The following is an 18972-nucleotide window of genomic DNA, read 5'->3' as shown; positions in this document are numbered from 1 at the left end:
CCCAAGGACTTGGGCCATCGTCTGTTGCTTTTCCAGGCACATTAGCAAGGAGCTGGATCAGAAGCGCTGCATGCATCCTCCCACTGTGTCACAGCACTGGCCCCAGAAAACTCTTTTAAAGCAAGTATGGGGCAGAAGTTCTACCCACCAGTACCTCTGTTTCCATGTAGTAAAGGAAAACTGTATCCTCGTCCCCAGGAAGGGAAAGAACTGAGGATCACTTGTAATGTTTCCCTACCCTCTTCCATACTACCCTTCTCCATGAGAGTCAAATGACTTAGGACAAAGGGCTGCCTGACCATCTGTGATTCAACCCTTCAGAGTCCTCTCAACTTGTAGTGGCCCAATCTCAAAAGAAAAACATCTCTGTTCATGTATACATAAAGTGTGCCATGGTAGGCCCTGCCAATGCAGGAAAAGGCTTCCATTTTAGTGCTAGATTCAGAGAAGGAATCAGAGCCCAAACAATGAAATTAACTTTTTAGCTTCCATTTACCTGATCCCTGCATTTTATTTTAACTAAACTGATTTCAGACTTGGGAAGGAAACATAAGCAGTGTTAGACTTCTGAAATCCCAGTGGTAAGTACTTTGTCTTATATATCTTTTAGAACATTTTCTCAAAACAGTGTTCAAGAAACACTTATTACATTTGAAATTATACTGTTTAAAATTTGTTTCAGGGCCAGCACTATAGTGCAGCAGGTTAACGCCCAGACCTGAAGCACCAGCATTCCATATGGGCGCCAGTTTGAGATCCGACTGCTCCTCTTCCAATCCAACTCTCTGCTATGGCCTCAGAAAGCAGTAGAAGATGGTCCAAGTCCTTGGGCCCCTGCACCCTCTTGGGAAACCCAGAACAAGCTCCTGGCTCCTGGCTTCTAATCGGCGCAGTTTCGGCGGTTGCAGCCAATTGGGGAGTGAACCAGTGGATGGAAGTCCTCTCTCTCACTCTCTGTCTCTACCTCTCCTCTCTCTGTGTAACTCTGACTTTCAAATAAATAAATAAAATTTTAAAAAAATTTGTTTCGGGGCCGACGCTGTGGTGCAGCAGGTTAACACCCTGGCCTGAAGCGCAGGCATCCCATATGGTCGCCAGTTTGAGTCCTGGCTGCTCCACTTCCTATCCAGCTCTCTGCTATGGCCTGGGAAAGCAGTGGAAGATGGCCCAAGTCCTTGGGCCCCTGCACCCGCATGGAAGACCCAGAGACTCCTGGCTCCTGGCTTTGGATTAGCGCAACTACGGCCATTGTGGCCAATTGGGGAGGGAACCATTGGATAGAAGACCTCTTTCTCTCTCTCTACCTCTCCTCTCTCTGTGTAACTCTGGCTTTCAAATAAATAAATTAATTTAAAAAAATAAATAAAAAATAAAAAAATTGTTTCAAAATAATCTGGGTGCTAGGGATGCAGATGAAACAAGATTGGTGATAAATCACTAATTGTCTGCATCAGGGTGACAGGTTCACGGTTCACTTTAGATTTCTTGGTTCACTTTCTTGTATCTTCTACTACTTTAGAATGTGTGGGTCTTTTTTTTAGTATTTATTTATTTATTTGAAAGGCAGAGTTACAGAGAGGCAGAGGTAGAGAGAGAGACTTCTTCCATCCAATGGCTCATTCCCCAGATGGCTGGAAGAGCCGAAACTACGCAGATTTGAAATCAGGAGCCAGGAGCTTCTTCTGGATCTCCCACATGGGTGCAGGGGCCCAAAGACTTGAGCCATCCTCTACTGCTTTCCCAGGTCATAGCAGAGAGCTGGATGGTAAGCGGAGCAGCCGGGACTCACAATGGCGCCCACATGGAATGCCGGCACTGCAGGCAGCGGCTTTACTCACTATGCCACAGTGCAGGCCCCTTTTGTGAGTTTTGAATGTGCCATAACAAAAAAAGTCAAAAGACGTTTACTGTTTGATCTTTTGGTTTTATGGAAAGATGGTAGGAAAAAGATAAGACTGCAATTTACTATTCTGAAATAAATTTCTCCACAGTCAACACGATTTTTACTAATATTTACCTTCCAAGTCTGTCTATTCATGTCTCCTATATCTGCTTTCAATACTAATTTTAATTGTAATTAATTTAAACCTAACAGTTCAAGCATGCACTCTTTTTCTTTTTTAAGATTTATTTATTCATTTATTTGAATGAATACACAAAGGAGAGGCAGAGAGAGAGAGAGGTCTTCCATCAGCTGCTTCACTCCCAGTGGCCACAATGGCCAGAGCTGAGCCAATCCGAAGCCAGGAGCCAGGAGCTTCTTCCAGGTCTCCCACGTGGGTGCAGGGGCCCAAGGACTTGGGCCATCTTCTACTGCTTTCCCAGGCCATAGCAGAGAGCTGGATCGGAAGTAGAGCTTCCAGGACTCGAACCAGCGCCCATATGGGGCAGCAGCTTTACTCGCTATGCCACAGCGCCAGCCCCTAAGCATGCACTCTTTTTTTTTTTTTTAATCTTTTATTTAATGAATATAAATTTCCAAAGTACGACTCATGTGTTACAATGGCTTCCCCCCCATACCGTCCCTCCCACCCACAACCCTCCCCTTTCCCACTCCCTCTCCCCTTTCATTCACATCAAGATTCATTTTCGATTATCTTAATATACAGAAGATCAGCTTAGTATACCTTAAGTAAGTATTTCAACAGTTTGCTCCCACACAGAAACATAAAGTGAAAAATAATAGATGATTTTTTTTAAATGATGATGAAATCAGATCAGACCTATTGTCATGTTTAATCCCAGTGAGAGTCAAGTTGGGAATTGATAATTTCTTTTTTTTTTTTTTACAGAAGATCAGTTTAGTGTACATTAAGTAAAGATTTCAATCGTTTGCACCCCCATAGAAACACAAAGTGAAATATACTGTTTGAGTACTCGTTATAGCATTAAGCCTCAGTGTACAGCACGTTAAGGACAGAGATCCTACATGAGGAGTAAGTGCACAGTGACTCCTGTTGTTGACTTTACAAATTGACACTCCTGTTTATGGCATCAGTAATCTCCCCATGCACCAGTTATGAGTTTCCAAGGCTATGGAAGCCCCTTGAGTTCTCCGACTCTTATCTTGTTTAGACACGGTCATAGTCAAAGTGGAGGTTCTCTCCTCCCTTCAGAGAAAGGCACCTCCCTCTTTGAAGACCTGTTCTTTCCACTGGGATCTCACTCACAGAGATCTTTTTGCCAGAGTGTCTTGGCTTTCCACCTAAGCATGCACTCTTAAGATCTTGCATCTATTTTATAAGTTTATTAAACTACCTAGTCATTAGTAAAATATTGAAGAGGTGGTCAAATATTAATCATTAATAGAAACCAGACTTTTATGCTAGTGCTTCATATTTTATCTCATTAAAATACAATCACCCTATGAGTTAATCCTGTCTAAAAAAAATACGGCTAAGGCCACAAGGTTGGTAAGGAGAACGAGGATTCAAGCACAAGCAGTATGATTTCAAAGCACAGGCTTTTACCACCAATGCTGAGCTTTGCAGCTTCCACTCAAACAGCACTTTTATTTCAGCTTTACAGGTAAGTTATTCATATTGATCCTAACTCTTATACTCTTTTATTTATAAAGCTTGAAGATAAGCCCCACAATGAGAATACAAATTACCTGTTAGACTCACATGGTGGAAAAGCCTGTAGAGTAACCGAGGGACTAACCAATAAGTACGACATTCCTCTCCAAGGAGTTACTGATGTGTTCCTATTTAATTATTTTAATGTGTTGTGTCATAATTTCAATCATTTTTATAGAGCAACATTTAATTTTTTCAAATTTAGAGTTAAAATTTAAGATACATGTATTTTATAAAAATGGCCATCAGTGAAAAAAGTACCTTTTAGTTTACTAAAGTTTACATTATTAAACAGGATAGCTCTATTAAATAAATGATAATCCACTGCTAATAAACCATCAGTAGGAGTTTATGAGCCAGTTGGAAAAAAAATAATCTTCGCCGGCATTGTGGCTCATTAGGCCAATCCTCCGCCTTGCGGCGCCGGCACACCGGGTTCTAGTCCTGGTCGGGGCGCCGGATTCTGTCCCAGTTGCCCCTCTTCCAGTCCAGCTCTCTGCTGTGGCCCGGGAAGGCAGTGGAGGATGGTCCAAGTGCTTGGGCCCTGCACCCCATGGGAGACCAGGATAAGTACCTGGCTCCTGCCATCGGTTCAGCGCGGTGCGCCGGCTGCAGCACGCCAGCTGCGGCGGCCATTGGACGGTGAACCAACGGCAAAGGAAGACCTTTCTCTCTGTCTCTCTCTCTCACTGTCCACTCTGCCTGTCAAAAAAATAATAATAATAATAATCTTCATTGATAAATAAGGAAGAGTTCCTCAATAATAAGAATGAAAGAGGGGCCAGCGCTGTGGCACAGCAGGTTAAAGCCCCAGCCTGCAGCACCGGTATCCCATGTGGGTGCCAGTTCGGGTCCGGGCTGCTCCTCTTCCGATCCAGCTCTCTGCTGTGCCCTGGGAAAGCAATGGAAGATGGCTCAAGTGCTTGGGCCCCTGTACCCATGTGGGAGACCTGAAGGAGGCTCTTGGCTCCTAGCTTCAGATGAGCTCAGCTCTGGCTGCTGTGGTAATTTGGGGAGTGAACCAGTGGAATGGAAGACCTCGTTCGCTCGCTCTCTGGCTTACCTCTCACTGTGACTCTGTCTTTCTAAATAAAATGACTCTTTAAAACAAACAAACAAAAAAAAGAATGAAAGAACAAGAGCTGATGAGAATCAACATCCCAACATAAAAAAGTCTCAGGTACAATTGCATACTGCTACTTCCAGTGACTCTTGGAGCCTCAATTTTCTCAAAGTTCAAGGCCCAGAAGCACTAAACAGTCCAAGAGCAATCCTTCCCTTCAAACTATCACCTGCCAGATCAGTCAGTGGCAGGAGGCCCAGATTGTGACAGTGCCCTGCCTTGAGACCAAGGATAAAAGATTAGGAGGAAAGGTGGGGATTTGATCAAGTTACAGATACTTTTTTTATTTTTTGGTACTAAGCCGTAATAAAGAAAGCACTTTCTAAAAAGTCTGTTGCTTAATTCAGTTGGCCCATAGAGATAGGTTAGGGAAGATTAAAGCAAATTATTTCCCTGCTATTTTTATTTTTCCAGCTAAGTCAGTGGGCATCTGGAATTTTGATTCCAAATGTAGGAAAATAACTCCTTAACAGATATACTTTATAATTTAATATGTTAATATCTCCAGATGCCAGTCTGAGGAACTATTTTTATTTTTCACCTCAATGTCTTACAAATTTTCTACAATGAACATATCATACAACTGGAAACACATGTTAAAAATATGAATAAAATTTATAATCCCATACAGAAAAAAAAAGTCTTTGAGAGTATCACTTGCTCTTCATTTAATCCAAAGGACCTATTTTTGGTCCGAGGGGTGTTTCATCAAAACATTGTAATTATAAAAAGTATTCTTTGATCAAGTAAATTTGGAAAACAAAGGGAAAGCATTTAGTATGTAGAAGACAATTAGCAAATGACTATTTTTTTTTTTATTTGACAGAGAGAGTTAGACAGTGAGAGAGAGAGACAGAGAGAAAGATCTTCCCTCTGTTGGTTCACCCCCAAAATGGCTGCCACAGCCGGAGCTATGCCAATCCGAAGCCAGGAGCCAGGTGCCTCCTCCTGGTCTCCCACACAGGTGCAGGGACCCAAGCACTTGGGCCATCCTCCACTGCCCTCTCAGGCCACAGCAAAGAGCTGGACTGGAAGAGGAGCAACCGGGACTAGAACCCGGCGCCGGCCCCCCAGCTATTATTTTTTATCATGTGCCAGGAGCTGTATGTAGAGGCTAGACACAATAATAAATAAATCTGATCCTTGCCCTGAGAAACTTATACTCTAGTAAGGGAAGTAGATGTATTAACAGATCCTATTAAAATATAATGCAGGGGCCAGCATTGTGGCACAGCAGGTTAAGCTGCTCCTTTCAATGCCAGCATCCCATATCAGGGCACTGGTTCAAGTCCTGTCCCAGCCGCTATGCTTCCAATCCAGCTCCCTGCTAATGCACCTGAGAAAGCAGGAGAGTATGGTTCAAGTACGTAGGCCCTTGGCACCCATGTGGGAGACCCAGGATAGAGTTTCTGGCTCCTGGATAGAGTTTCCAGCCCCAGCTGTTACAGCCATTTAGGGAGTGAACCAACAAATGGAAGAGCTCCTCTTCCTGTCTCTCCCTCTTTCTCTACCTTTCAAGTAAATAAATAAGTCTTAAAAACACATGTGTAGGGGGCCTGCACATATAGTGGATAAAGCTGCTGCATGCAGCACTGGCAGCCCATATGGTCAACGGTTTGAGTCCACTTCCAATCCAGTTCCTTGCTAATGTGCCTGAGAAAGCATGGGAAGATGGCCCAAGTCCTTAGGCCCCTGAACCCACATTGGAGACCTGGATGAAGCTCGTGGCTTCAGTCTGGCCCAGCCCTGACCATTGGAGCCATTTGGGGAGTGAACCAGCTGATAGAAAAGATGCATCTCTCCCTTTCTCTCTCTTTCTGTGTCTGTCTCTCCCTCTCTGTAACTCTGCCTCTCAAATAAATAAACAAATCTTTAAAAAGAAATATCAGGTAGTATCATTTAAGGCAATCAAGGAGCCCAAATGTTAGCAAATTCACAGAGACCAGTGATTGCTATTATCAGTGTCCAAGACAAAACCTAAAAACAATCAAGGATTGTGACTCCTTCCCAGGCACCTGTGTCTCTTATTCTCCAGAGATTTAGCATCTTGAGTTACAAAGTGTTTATTGATAAATTTCTCCCCCTTTGTTCTGGATTCAACTGTATTACTTGGTGCGTATACTCCAAAATAATGGATTACGCACTAACATATGGGAATTTACTATAGTTCTAGCAGGACCATCAAATAGGTAAAAGAGATTGAGTCTACAGATAATTACCAAGCTTCCCAAAAAGGCTCAGTTACATCTCTGAATATGTAAATACCACATGCCATATTAACAAATAATGAATGGGAGTTTTAATATAAGGAGTGACACTGAAATTACTTAATACTTAGGAAAACATTTTTTAAATATTTCCAGCAATAAATGAGAATTCAAGATCTAGCTTATCCTGACTTTGATTCTAGCTGTGATATTCTAGCACATAATTTTTAACTTCTATGGAGTGCTGATTTTTTTCACCTGTAGAATTTCAGATTAACATGTTTTTTCTTTTAAAATAAAATGTAGATCATTCATAATGATAGCTTAGATAGTTTTTTAGCTATAGTTTGGTTTTGATTTGTGGTTTTTAGTCAGCACTTTTGATAAATTGTTAAACACAAGTGCAGTGTGTATTGCTTATCCCCAGAATTGAACAGTGCTCCCATGACAACAACTTGGATACTAAAAGTTGGTCCCTAGTTCTAATGGCTGAAGGCACAGTGGTAGCTGTTATGTCATCCTACAGTTAAACCATGTATCTATTAAAATGCAGATTAAACCAAATAAACAATAACACAACATTTAGTTAACAACCCATTAAGACCGATGCTTTTCATGAAGGGGAGACTAGACAACTACAGAAGCCACTTATCAGAACTGTTTATCTGATAAAATGATACAGATTATGTAGAAAAATGATAATGTGCTTCTGTGGCATTTAAAGCTTATTCTTAATACTTACTAGAAAAGGTACAACAGCACAAAATCAAGATTTTTACTGTAAATTCCTAAAATTCGCCATTTCAAGTAGTACACTAAATTCAAACAGTTTTAACCCAGTGAAGAACACTTAAACTTGATGAAATAATCCGATCTCATAAGGTTCTTTACAGTATGCTTGAAATGTAATGAAGTCACATTATTACACAATAATGAAGAGGCAAAGATTTGGACTATTATCTGGGGATTAGAAGAGGAACTACCTAGGCTCCTTTTTAGCATGCTACTTTTCCAGAAAACAAATAACACCACCTATCTGCTCTCTTTAAAGGACACTGTCCTGTCATAAACGAAATCCACGTGTCACTGCTAGGATGCAGGGTGGTGCTCAAAAACCAAGTGCAAGGCTTGAAGCCCTGGGAATCACGACCCTCCAGCTCCTGCTCCAGTTTTCAGCCCAAGCTCTAACTGTGACCTTGGGAAACGTCTCTGGCTCCTGTACTGTTTTCGCCCCTCTTCCCAATTCAGAGTGCCGGGGGCGTGGAGGTGGGGCCGGCCCCAGGTACCGTGCGCAGCCGGGCTGCACCCGCTGCAGGTGCACACAGGTCCTCAGCCGGGCCCGTAGCCCCGGCTCTCCCCTCGCTCAGCCGCCGGCTCGCTGCGAGCAGTCCGTGCCCGGTTCCCCGCGTCGGTGCCCTCGGCTCCGCACCGCGTTGCCCCCAGTGCTTTGCGGCGCTGCCAGGGAAGGAGGAAGCTCTCCGGGAAGCGCTCCGTGCACCCTCACTCTCACCCCGCTCGCCCCCCTCAGAAGCCCCCGCCGCGGCGCTATCTCGGGATGCCTTTCTTTCCCTTCCCTTGGGGGACCTCCTCTTCCCACAGCCTTCTCCTCAGAGGGCGCCTTCCATTCCTGCAACCGCACTCTTCCTCAAACCCTCACGTATTTCCATCCGGCTGCCTGCTGGGGGGCTCCCAGGGACCTCAGCTCCCGCTCGGCGTAAAGAAGCCTCCCCCACCTCCGCCATCGGCTCCTGGGGACCCTCTCACCTCCGCGGTGAGAGATGTGTTTACTGAGGAATCGCTGCTTCTTTCTCTGGTGCAGCAAGGTCGGGTATTTCAGCAGCAAGAAGGAGGTCACCAAGTACCCTCCGAGGGTAGACAGGAGGTAAAAAGCCGCGGTGGACGACATCTCAGTTACCGAGCGCCAGGTCCCCCACCTCCGGGCCCTCTGAACTCAGCCGCAGCGGTCACAACGGCTGCGGCGGCGGCGGCGGCAGCTGCTCGAGGTCTGCTCGCCCCCCGCCGGTGCGAGCGGCGCAGCGCACTTGTCCGCGCCGGCCCACGGCGCAGGCGCAGCCCGACCCTAGCGCCAAGCAACAAAGGGGCTCCGACACGCAGGCGCAGTGCGGTCCTCGGGGTAAGAGCCTGCGGAAATCCTGTAGTGGGCGCTGGTCACCCAGCGTTGCGGTTGGGTCCTCGGTGCTTTCAAGAAGCGCCGCACTGAGGCGAAAACTTGTAAACCTGGGAGTGTCTTTGTCTTAGAATAATAGGAAAGCCCACATCACGATTCCTCACTTCCCAGTGCCTTCTCCAGGAAATGCATGGAATTCTTACCGTTGGAAGCTTGCTAAAACAAATAATAAATCCTCCACTTGTCTAGTGAGAATTTTCCCTGTTGTCACACATACCATAAAAGGTTTAGTTCTGGGGCTGGAGCTTTGGCGTAGTAAGTTAAGCCTCCACCTGCGGCACAGGCAATCCCATCTGGATGCCGGTTTGAGTCCTGGCTGCTCCTCTTCCGATCCAGCTCCCTGCTAATGGCCTGGGAAGGCAGAAGACGGCCCAAGTGCTTGAGCCCCTGCACCCACGTGGGAGACCTGGAAGCAGCTCCTGGCTCCTGGTTTCCCATCGCCCAGCTCTGGCCATTGCAGCCAGAGCTGCAAGTAAGTGAACCCTCGGAAGGAAGATGTCTGTGTCTCACCCTTTCTCTGTAACTCTACTTCTCAAATAAATAAATAAATAAATCTTTTTTTAAAAAAAGGTTTAGTTCTCAGACAAGCAATTTGAGACTGCCTCTGCTCCCTCATTTCACCATGAAGGTGCAGTCCCCATGCCTGGTACACAACAGGCACTCAAATATTTGTTGATTTACAAATCCATTTAAAATAAGGAAGCTTTTTCAAGGCTGTAAGAGAACACTTATAAAGTCCTAGGAAGACTACAAACTAAATTCCAGAAAACCCTACTGTATCCCACACATTCCAAACTACTAAGACACCAAGAGTCCCATTTCGATGCAAAGTAATTAACCCAGAGCCCAGGGAGAAATTTTGGCAAGAAGTGCATGTGTGTGCTCTCCAGATGTACAAAGCGAGTGGCAATTTAAAATTTTATGATTCCCGACTCTGGCCTTGAGTAAATCCCTCCGCTTCATCTGTAAAATGAGGATTTTTAACTAAATGACTTCCAATTTTCACATCCTATTAATCACCTTGGTTCCCCAAAGATTCTAGCATCCTTTAAGATGAGTAAATAAAATTTAGAAGATTCTCAAAAACAGAGGGCCTTCACTAGGCTTTAAAAAGTGACTGAGGGGGCAGGTGTTTACACCAGCAGTTAAGATTACCCCAGCCGCAAAGATACTTAAGAGGGTCTAGATTCCTTAACAGTCTCTGACTCATGATGAGTTTCCAACTAATGTCAACTTTAGTTCCTGGCACCCACACAGATCTGGATTGAGCTCCCAGTACTCCACTTTCAGCCCACCCCAGTCCTCATGTCCACCAGCAGATGGACGCTTGCTCTCTGTCTCTGTAGATTTATATCCACGCTCTGCCTCTCAAATACATAAAAATAAAAAAGTTTAGGTAGCCAAAGACAGCAGTAGCTGCCTATTTCTTGCTCTTCCACCAAAATAGAGAAATGATACTGACATTGTAGAAGAAAAAGAACTAACTAAAAATATCCCCAAATATAACACAAACTTTATTTTTTAAAATTTTTAAAAAAGATTTATTTATTTGAAAGAGAGAAAGATCTTCCATCAGCTGGTTCACTCCCCAAATGGCCCCAACAGCTGGCCAAAGCCTGGAGCCAGAAGTTTCTTCCAGGTCTCCCATGTGAGTGGCAGTGGCCCAAAGATTTGGGCCATCTTCTGCTGCTTTTCCCAGGCCATTAGCAGAGAGCTAGAAGGGAAGTAGAGCAACTGGGACAGAAACTGGCACCCATATGAGATGCCACATTCATACTTTAAAAATTAAAACATTTTGGCCGGCGCCACGGCTCACTAGGCTAATCCTCCGCCTAGCGGCGCCGGCACACCGGGTTCTAGTCCTGGTCGGGGCGCCGGATTCTGTCCCGGTTGCCCCTCTTCCAGGCCAGCCCTCTGCTATGGCCAGGGAGTGCAGTGGAGGATGGCCCAGGTGCTTGGGCCCTGCACCCCATGGGAGACCAGGAAAAGCACCTGGCTCCTGGCTCCTGCCATCGGATCAGCGCGGTGCGCCGGCCGCAGCGCGCTGGCCGCGGCGGCCATTGGAGGGTGAACCAACGGCAAAGGAAGACCTTTCTCTCTGTCTCTCTCTCTCACTGTCCACTCTGCCTGTCAAAAAAAAAAATAATAATAAAAAATTAAAAAAAGAAAAAAAATTAAAACATTTTAAGGAAACTCACTGATTGAAAAGTATTGCCTTCTGTTAGGGCTGTCAAACTATATCACGCAGACCAGCTGATGTACATGATCCTTGTTAGGTTTGGAATAGCTCAGGGTTCTGGCCTTTCATAACCCCAGAAGGAGACAAAAACCCACCTCAACAGAGACAGCTTGCTTTACTGAAGCAAAGTTAGGTGGCGACAGTCTCTGAAGAGACTGTGCGCAGCGCACGCTTAGAGCTGTTTTTATCTTGCTATGGAGGAAATCTGCCACTGTGGGGAGGTGGGGGAAGGCAGCTGGAGGAAGAGTAGGGGGCTCTCTGAAGCCTCTGGGAACTTCCCTCTTACCTATTTCACAAACTGCCCTGTGCTGCTTATGTTTTGCCAGTTGGTTTGCAAGGAGTCTGGAAGGATCTGGTTAGGCACCAAGGATCTCAACAAAAGGGAGGAAATGGGAGGGGCAGGAGAAGGGGCAACATGCCCCCTTTAATCCTATTTCCCATGGGGACTGTGCTGTGGCATAGTGGGTAAAGCTGCCACCTACAGTGCCGGCATCCCATATGAGTCCTGGCTGCTTCACTTCCAATCCAGCTCTCTGCTATGGCCTGGAAAAGCAGTAGAAGATGGCCCAAGTCCTTAGGTCCCTGCAACCACATGGGAGACCCAGAAGAAGCTCCTGGCTCCTGGCTTCGGATGGGCGCAGCTCTGGCCATTGCAGCCAATTTGGGAGTGAACCAGCGGATGGAAGACCTCTCTCTCTCTCTGCCTCTCTATAACTCTGCCTTTCATATAAATAAATAAATATTTTTAAAAAGTCCTATTTCCCTTTAATTCTATTTCCATATTCCAAAATATTACATAATAGCAACTGAAAGGGCAAGAATAAGCCACTGTAGCGTAAAAATTATTTTGAGGGACCAGTGCTGTGGTGTAGCGGGTAAAGTTGCCACCTGTGGTGCTGTCAGGTCAAATCCCGGCTGCTCTACTTCTGATCCATTTTCCTGTTAATGTGCCTGGGAAAGCAGCAGAAGATGGCACAAGTGCTTGGGCCCCTGCACCCACATGAAAGACCCAGAAGAAGCTCTTGGCTCCTGGCTTCGGTTCAGCCCAGTTCTGACTGTTGTGGCTATTTGGGGAGTGAACCAGCCGATGAAAGCTCACTCTCTGTCTCTCTTTCTTCTCCCCCTCCCCTGCCATTTGTCTGTAGCTCCGCATTTCAAATAATCTTAAAACATTATTTTGAGCTGAAGGCATTTGGGTTCCTGAAATCCTTTATCCAACTAAAATCAGAGGCTCAAAAAGAACTCAAGTGCCATAAATCAGAACAATTCTAATCTCAGAGATGAAAGACATTGTCACAAAACTATCTTTAGGGGCCAGAATTGTGGCACAGTGGGTTAAGCTGCTGCCTGCAAAGTTGGTATCTCAAATGAAAGCCAGTTCCAATTCTGGCTGCTCTACTTCCTATTCAGCTCCATGCTAATGGGTGGAAGATGCTCCAAGTGTGTGGGCCCCTGCCACTCACTTGGGATACCTGGATGGTGATCCAGGCTCCTGGCATCAGCCTGGCCCAGCCCCAGCCATTATGACTATCTGGGGAGTGAACCAGTATATGGATGCTTTCTCTCTCTCTGCCTTTCATATAAAATAAATCTTTAAATCACCTCTTCGCCCTAAAAAATCATATCTCCAATGTCTTCTCCTAAATTGGACCTATTACATAACTGTAAATTTCCTGGGCTTCTTAAGTGGTAGAGTAAATCTACTATAGAACTATTTTAACTTTTTTTTTTCTTTTTTCTTTTTTCTTTTTTTTTGACAGGCAGAGTGGACAGTGAGAGAGAGAGACAGAGAGAGAAAGGTCTTCCTTTGCCGTTGGTTCACCCTCCAATGGCCGCCGCTGCAGCCGGCGCACCGCGCTGATCCGATGGCAGGAGCCAGGATCCAGGTGCTTTTCCTGGTCTCCCATGGGGTGCAGGGCCCAAGCACCTGGGCCATCCTCCACTGCACTCCCTGGCCATAGCAGAGAGCTGGCCTGGAAGAGGGGCAACCGGGACAGAATCCGGCGCCCCGACCGGGACTAGAACCCGGTGTGCCGGCGCCGCAAGGTGGAGGATTAGCCTATTGAGCCACGGCGCCGGCTTCTTTTTTTCTTTTGACAGGCAGAGTGGACAGTGAGAGAGAGAAAGGTCTTCCTTTGCCGTTGGTTCACCCTCCAATGGCCACCACGGCTGGCGCACTGCAGCCAGTGCACCGCGCCTATCCGAAGGCAGGAGCCAGGTGTTTCTCCAGGTCTCCCATGCAGGTGCAGGGCCCAAGCACTTGGGCCATCCTCCACTGCACTCCCTGGCCACAGCAGAGAGCTGGCCTGGAAGAGGGGCAACCAGGACAGAATCCGGCGCCCCGACCGGGACTAGAACCCGGTGTGCCAGCGCCGCAAGGCGGAGGATTAGCCTACTGAGCTGCGGCGCCGGCCCTATTTTAACTTATTTTAAATTTTTTATTTATTACATTGTATTTATTTGAAATGAACAGAGAGATCTTGCATCCATAGATTCAATCCCCAAATGCCTGAAACAAGCCAGGAGCCTGGAACCTAATCCAGGTCACCCCTGTGGATGGCAGGACCCAAGTACTTGAGCTATCACCTGCGCCCTCTCAAGGTTCACAGCAGCAGGAAGCTGGAATCAGATTCAAAGTCAGAACTCAAACCCAGGCCCTCTGACACGAGATGTGGGCATCCCAAGTGGTATCTTAATGCGGTGCCGAATGCCCACCCCATAGTACTATTTTTATAGGTAAAAATATAGAACAAAAGAAGGCAGGAGACTATAAAAAGACTGAATAATTATAGTTATATAATCAATATTCATATTCTTAAAGGAAACAAAGTTGTTTTGGGGGTATCACACCTACGTTTTCTGATATTAAAATGAGAGTAAACTCACCAATTCACAGGTCTTAAAATGAGTCAAACTATTCAGTTGGGGGTGGGAATTGTGGTGCAGCAAGTTAAAGTGCAGCTTGGGACACCTGCATTCCACATCAGAGTATCTGGGATTTAGTCCCACCTCTGCTTCAGATCCAGCTTTCTGCGAATCTGCACCCTGGGAAGCAGCAGATCATGGTTCAAGTACTTGAGTCCCTGACACCTGTATGAGAGACCTGGATGGGGTTCCCGGTTCTTGGTTTCAGCTTGGCCTGGCCCTGACAGGTATTTGAGGAATGAGTCAGCAGATGGAAGATCTCTCTCTGTCACTCTGCCTCTCAGAAACAAACGAACAAAATTCAGTGGCAGCAGATTTAGCCTCTGCATGGGATGCCAACATCCATGGGATACCAACATCCTCTACTGCAGTACTGATTTGAGTCTTGGCTACTCTGCTTCCAATTTAGCTCCCTGTGAATGTACCTGGGAAAGTAGCAGATTATGGTCCAAGTACTTGAGTGCCTATCACCCACAGGGGAGAGCTGGATGGAGCTCCTGGCTCCTGGCTTCAGCCCGTCCCAGCATGGGCTTTTGTGGCCAACTGTGGAATGAGTTAGTAGATGGAAGATCTCTCACTCTGTGTTTCTCCCTATTTGTCACTATGCCTTTATTTATTTATTTATTTATTTGACAGATAGAGTTAGACAGTGAGAGAGAGAGAGAGACAGAGAGAAAGGTCTTCCTTCCGTTGGTTCACCCCCAAAATGGCCACCACAGCTGGAGCTACACTGATCTGAAGCCAGGAGCCAGGTGCTTCCTCCTGGTCTCCCATGAGGGTGCAGGGCCCAAGGACCTGGGCCATCCTCCACTGCCTTCCCGGGCCACCGCAGAGAGCTGGACTGGAAGAGGAACAACTAGGACTAGAATCCGGCGCCCATATGGGATGCCAGCGCTGCAGGCGGAGGATTAACCAAGTGAACCACGGCGCCAGCCCCTGTCACTATGCCTTTAGAATAAATAAACAAATCTATTTGGAGCAAATGACAAGCAGTTTTCATTCCTAAAATACAAGCCTATACATTGAGAAGACCACAGCTTCAAAATCAGAGTCCTGAACTTAAATTCTGGTGATACTACTCCTCAGCTATATGACCTGGACAAGTCATTTAACCACTCCAACCATTAATTTCCATATCTGGAAAATAGGGCTAATTTCTATCCTGCAATGTTTTAAGGATTAGAAGTGATGAGTGTGAAATGCTTAGTAAAGTATCTAACAAGTGGATATTCAAGAAACAGTTATTTTTATTATATGTTCTTCAATAAAGAGTAGCTATAATAAAGTGTAGCTATTGTTAATTTTGTCAGGTGTCCCTAGTCCCATTTTTTAAAATTTTGCTTTCTTTTTCTTAGAAGTCTTTTTTCTTTTTTAAAAAACTAAGATACAGTTTAAATAGTAAAAGAAAACCCAACTTTAAGTAAACCAACCATATGAAGCCATTTTTGAAAACAAGACTGTGGGACCAGCACTGTAGTGTAGTAGGCTAAGCCTCTGCCTGTGGTACCAGCATCCCATATGCACACTGGTTCATGTCCTGGCTGCTCCTCTTCCAATCCAGCTCTCTGCCTGTGGCCTGGGAAAGCAGTAGAAGATGACCCAAGTGCTTGGGTCCCTGCACCCGAGTGGGAAACCCAGAAGAAGCTCCTGGTTGCTGGCTTAAGGTGGGTCCAGCTCCAGCAACTGTGGCCATTGAGGTAGTGAACCAGCGGATGGATGACCTTTCTCTCTCTCTCCCTCTGTCTATAACCCTGCCTTTCAAATAAATATTTTTCTTTTTAAAGATTTTATTTATTTATTTATTTGAGACGTAGAGTTACAGAGAAAAGGAGAGGCAGAGAGAAAGGTATCTTCCATCCACTGGTTCACTCCCTCAAATGGCCACAACAGCCAGAGCTGAGACAAAGCCAGGAGCCAGGAGATCCTTCTGGGTCTCCCAAGCTGGTGCAGGGGCCCAAGGACTCAGGTAATCTTCCACTTTTCTCCCAGGCCATAAGCAGGGAACTGGATCAGAAGAGGAGCAGCCGGAACATGAACCAGTACCCACATAGGATGCCAGCGTCAGAGGAGGAAGCTTAGCCTACTCTGCCACGTTGCCAGTCCCTAAAATAAATAAATCTTTAAAAAAAAAAAAAAGGACTGTAACTCACTTCACAAAAAGATTTATTATACTAGTTCTTTATTTTACCTTTTTTTAAGATTTATTTATTTATTTATTTGAAAGGCAGATTTACAGAGAGGCAGAAGCAGAGAGAGAAAGAGAAAGAGGTTCGTGGCCAGCTCCGCGGCTCACTAGGCTAGTCCTATAGTCCTCCGCCTTGCGGCGCCAGCACACCAGGTTCTAGTCCCGGTCGGGGCGCCGGATTCTGTCCTGGTTGCCCCTCTTCCAGGCCAGCTCTCTGCTGTGGCCAGGGAGTGCAGTGGAGGATGGCCCAAGTGCTTGGGCCCTGCACCCCATGGGAGACCTGGAGAAGTACCTGGCTCCTGCCATCGGACCAGCGCAGTGCGCCGGCCGCAGCACGCCGGCTGCGGTGGCCATTGGAGGGTGAACCAACAACAAAGGAAGACCTTTCTCTCTGTCTCTCTCTCTCTCTCACTGTCCACTCTGCCTGTCAAAAAAAAAAAAAAAAGAGAGAGAGAGAGAGAAAGAGGTTTGGCCAGCGCCACAGCTCACTTGGCTAATCCTCCACCTGTGGCGCTGGCACCCTGGGTTCTTGTCCCGGTTGGGGCACCGGTTCTGTACTGGTTGCTCTCTGCTGTGGCCCGGGAAGGCAGTGGAGGATGGCCCAGGTCCTTGGGCCCTGCACCCGCATGGGAGACCAGGAGGAAGCACCTGGCTCCTGGCTTCGGATCAGCACAGCACACCAGCCGTAGTGGCCATTTTGGGGGGTGAACCAACAGAAAAAGGAAGACCTTTCTCTCTGTCTCTCTCTCTCTCACTAACTCTGCCTGCCAAAAAAAAAAAAAAAAAAAAGAGAGAGAAAGAGGTCTTCCATCCTCTGGTTTACTCCCCAAACAACCACAATGTCCAGAACTGTGCCAATCAGGAGCCAGGAGCCTCCTCCTGGTCTCCTACATGGGTGCAGGGGCCCAAGGACTTGGGCCATCTTCTATTGCTTTCCCAGACCATAGCAGAGAGCTGAATTGGAAGAGGAGCAGCTGGGACTCGAACCAGCACCCAAATGGATTGCCAGCACTGCAGGCGGCGGCTTTTCAGCTACGCCACAGCACCAGCCCCTATACTAGTACTTTACTCTTTGAGTAAAATACGAATTACTTCCTAAGACTTTAGTTATATGCTGAATTTAATGGACACATCAAAAGACTTACCAATAGGCCTAAGGACATCCTCTGAAGCCCCTTCTGACCCACTGATTCTTCAGAAAGAATCCATCTGAAACGTCTGCTAATCAATGGACAATGCAAGTGCTGCTACAGAAAAAGTACAATTTAATAAAATCATCATTTTTGAAATGTGCTGAAATAAGGTTTATATGACTAAAGAGAAGGTAGTTAAGCAGTACAAACTGTATAGCCCACTTTCCTATTCTGTGAACCTATTTATGGATACAAACCAACATGAATAAGTACTGAAATTATCTTTTAGCATAAAAGTTTGGTCTTTAAAATTCTATAGAAATTCAAATTAGGGTGGCTTCTGTAACAAAATAATCAAGAAAATCATTTACAAATTTTAGCAGGAATGTAAAGTTTCACGTAGGATGACACCAAAAATAAAGAAAGGAAACAAAGAAGAAAAAGAATTTGCTTTTCAGAGCGTGTTTTTTAAAACTATTCTCTTACAGAACTTTAGCCTATAATTTTATACAATCTGTTATTCAAGTCTCTAAGGTTATTGAAATAAAACAAAAACTATTAGAACATGTCCTGCAGGGCAATCTAGCTGTACTTTCTAAATGCAGTATGCAATTTAATGAAACCAAGAGCCACGCTTAGCATATAGTAATTGTGATTTTCAAAATTGTTATCAGAGAAAGAGAAAGATGGGATGTAAGATCAAATGGGCTCTCATTCTCCTTTTCCTAAACAAACTATAATAGACATTAACAAACACCTAATTACATTATAGTTCTAAATCAGCTGCCTGTTATGTTTTTCCCTATATATTTCTAAATCAAAACCCAAATAACAGGACACAGACATTTGATACAGCAGTTGAGACACCTCTTGAGATGCCTGCATCCCATGATATAGAGCCTGGATTCGAGTCCTGGCTTCGCGTCCCATTCCAGCTTCCTGCTCATGTATACCTTGGAAAACAGTAGGTGATAGTTCAAATACTTGGGTCCCTGCCACACACATGGGAGATTCAAATTGTTGGATGCTCCTAGCTTTGGTCTGGCCCCACCCCAGCTATGGCAGGCATTTGGGGAGTGAACCAAATAATGAAGTCTCTGCCTCTGCCTTATAAGTAAATTTTACAAGAACACAAATAATAACTTCAAAAGATGTGTTAAGTTCATATATGCTGGCTGGAGCCGCGGCTCACTAAGCTAATCCTCCGCCTTGTGGCACTGGCACACCGGGTTCTACTCCCGGTCGGGGCACCGGATTCTGTCCCAGTTGCCCCTCTTCCAGGCCAGCTCTCTGCTGTGGCCAGGGAGTGCAGTGGAGGATGGCCCAAGTACTTGGGCCCTGCACCCCATGGGAGACCAGGATAAGTACCTGGCTCCTGCCATCGGATCAGCGTG

General features: G+C 45.8%; 1 protein-coding gene across 10 annotated transcripts in view; it reads right to left on the bottom strand.

The window, feature by feature from the left end:
* Positions 1–8979, bottom strand: part of GDPD1 (glycerophosphodiester phosphodiesterase domain containing 1) — a 57080-nt gene extending 48101 nt beyond the window's left edge. For 6 of the 10 annotated variants that reach the window (XR_011383540.1, XR_011383544.1, XR_011383542.1 and 3 more), the window contains exon 1: positions 8673–8977. Coding sequence is in view for 2 of the 10 variants with exons in the window: in XM_070060990.1 (XP_069917091.1) it covers positions 8673–8814 (142 nt within the window). In the remaining 8 variants the exon portion in view is untranslated. Of the gene's footprint in view, positions 1–8672 lie in introns of all 10 variants that reach the window. The other 4 variants (XR_011383547.1, XM_070060990.1, XR_011383546.1 and 1 more) reach the window with 2 other exon arrangements.
* Between the last annotated feature and the right edge of the window lie 9993 nt (positions 8980–18972).

This window comes from Oryctolagus cuniculus, chromosome 17 (assembly GCF_964237555.1).
Source record: "Oryctolagus cuniculus chromosome 17, mOryCun1.1, whole genome shotgun sequence".
Classification (NCBI taxonomy): domain Eukaryota; kingdom Metazoa; phylum Chordata; class Mammalia; order Lagomorpha; family Leporidae; genus Oryctolagus; species Oryctolagus cuniculus.
The sequence above is the reverse complement of the archived record's forward strand: the minus strand, read 5'-3'. Positions and strand labels throughout refer to the sequence as shown.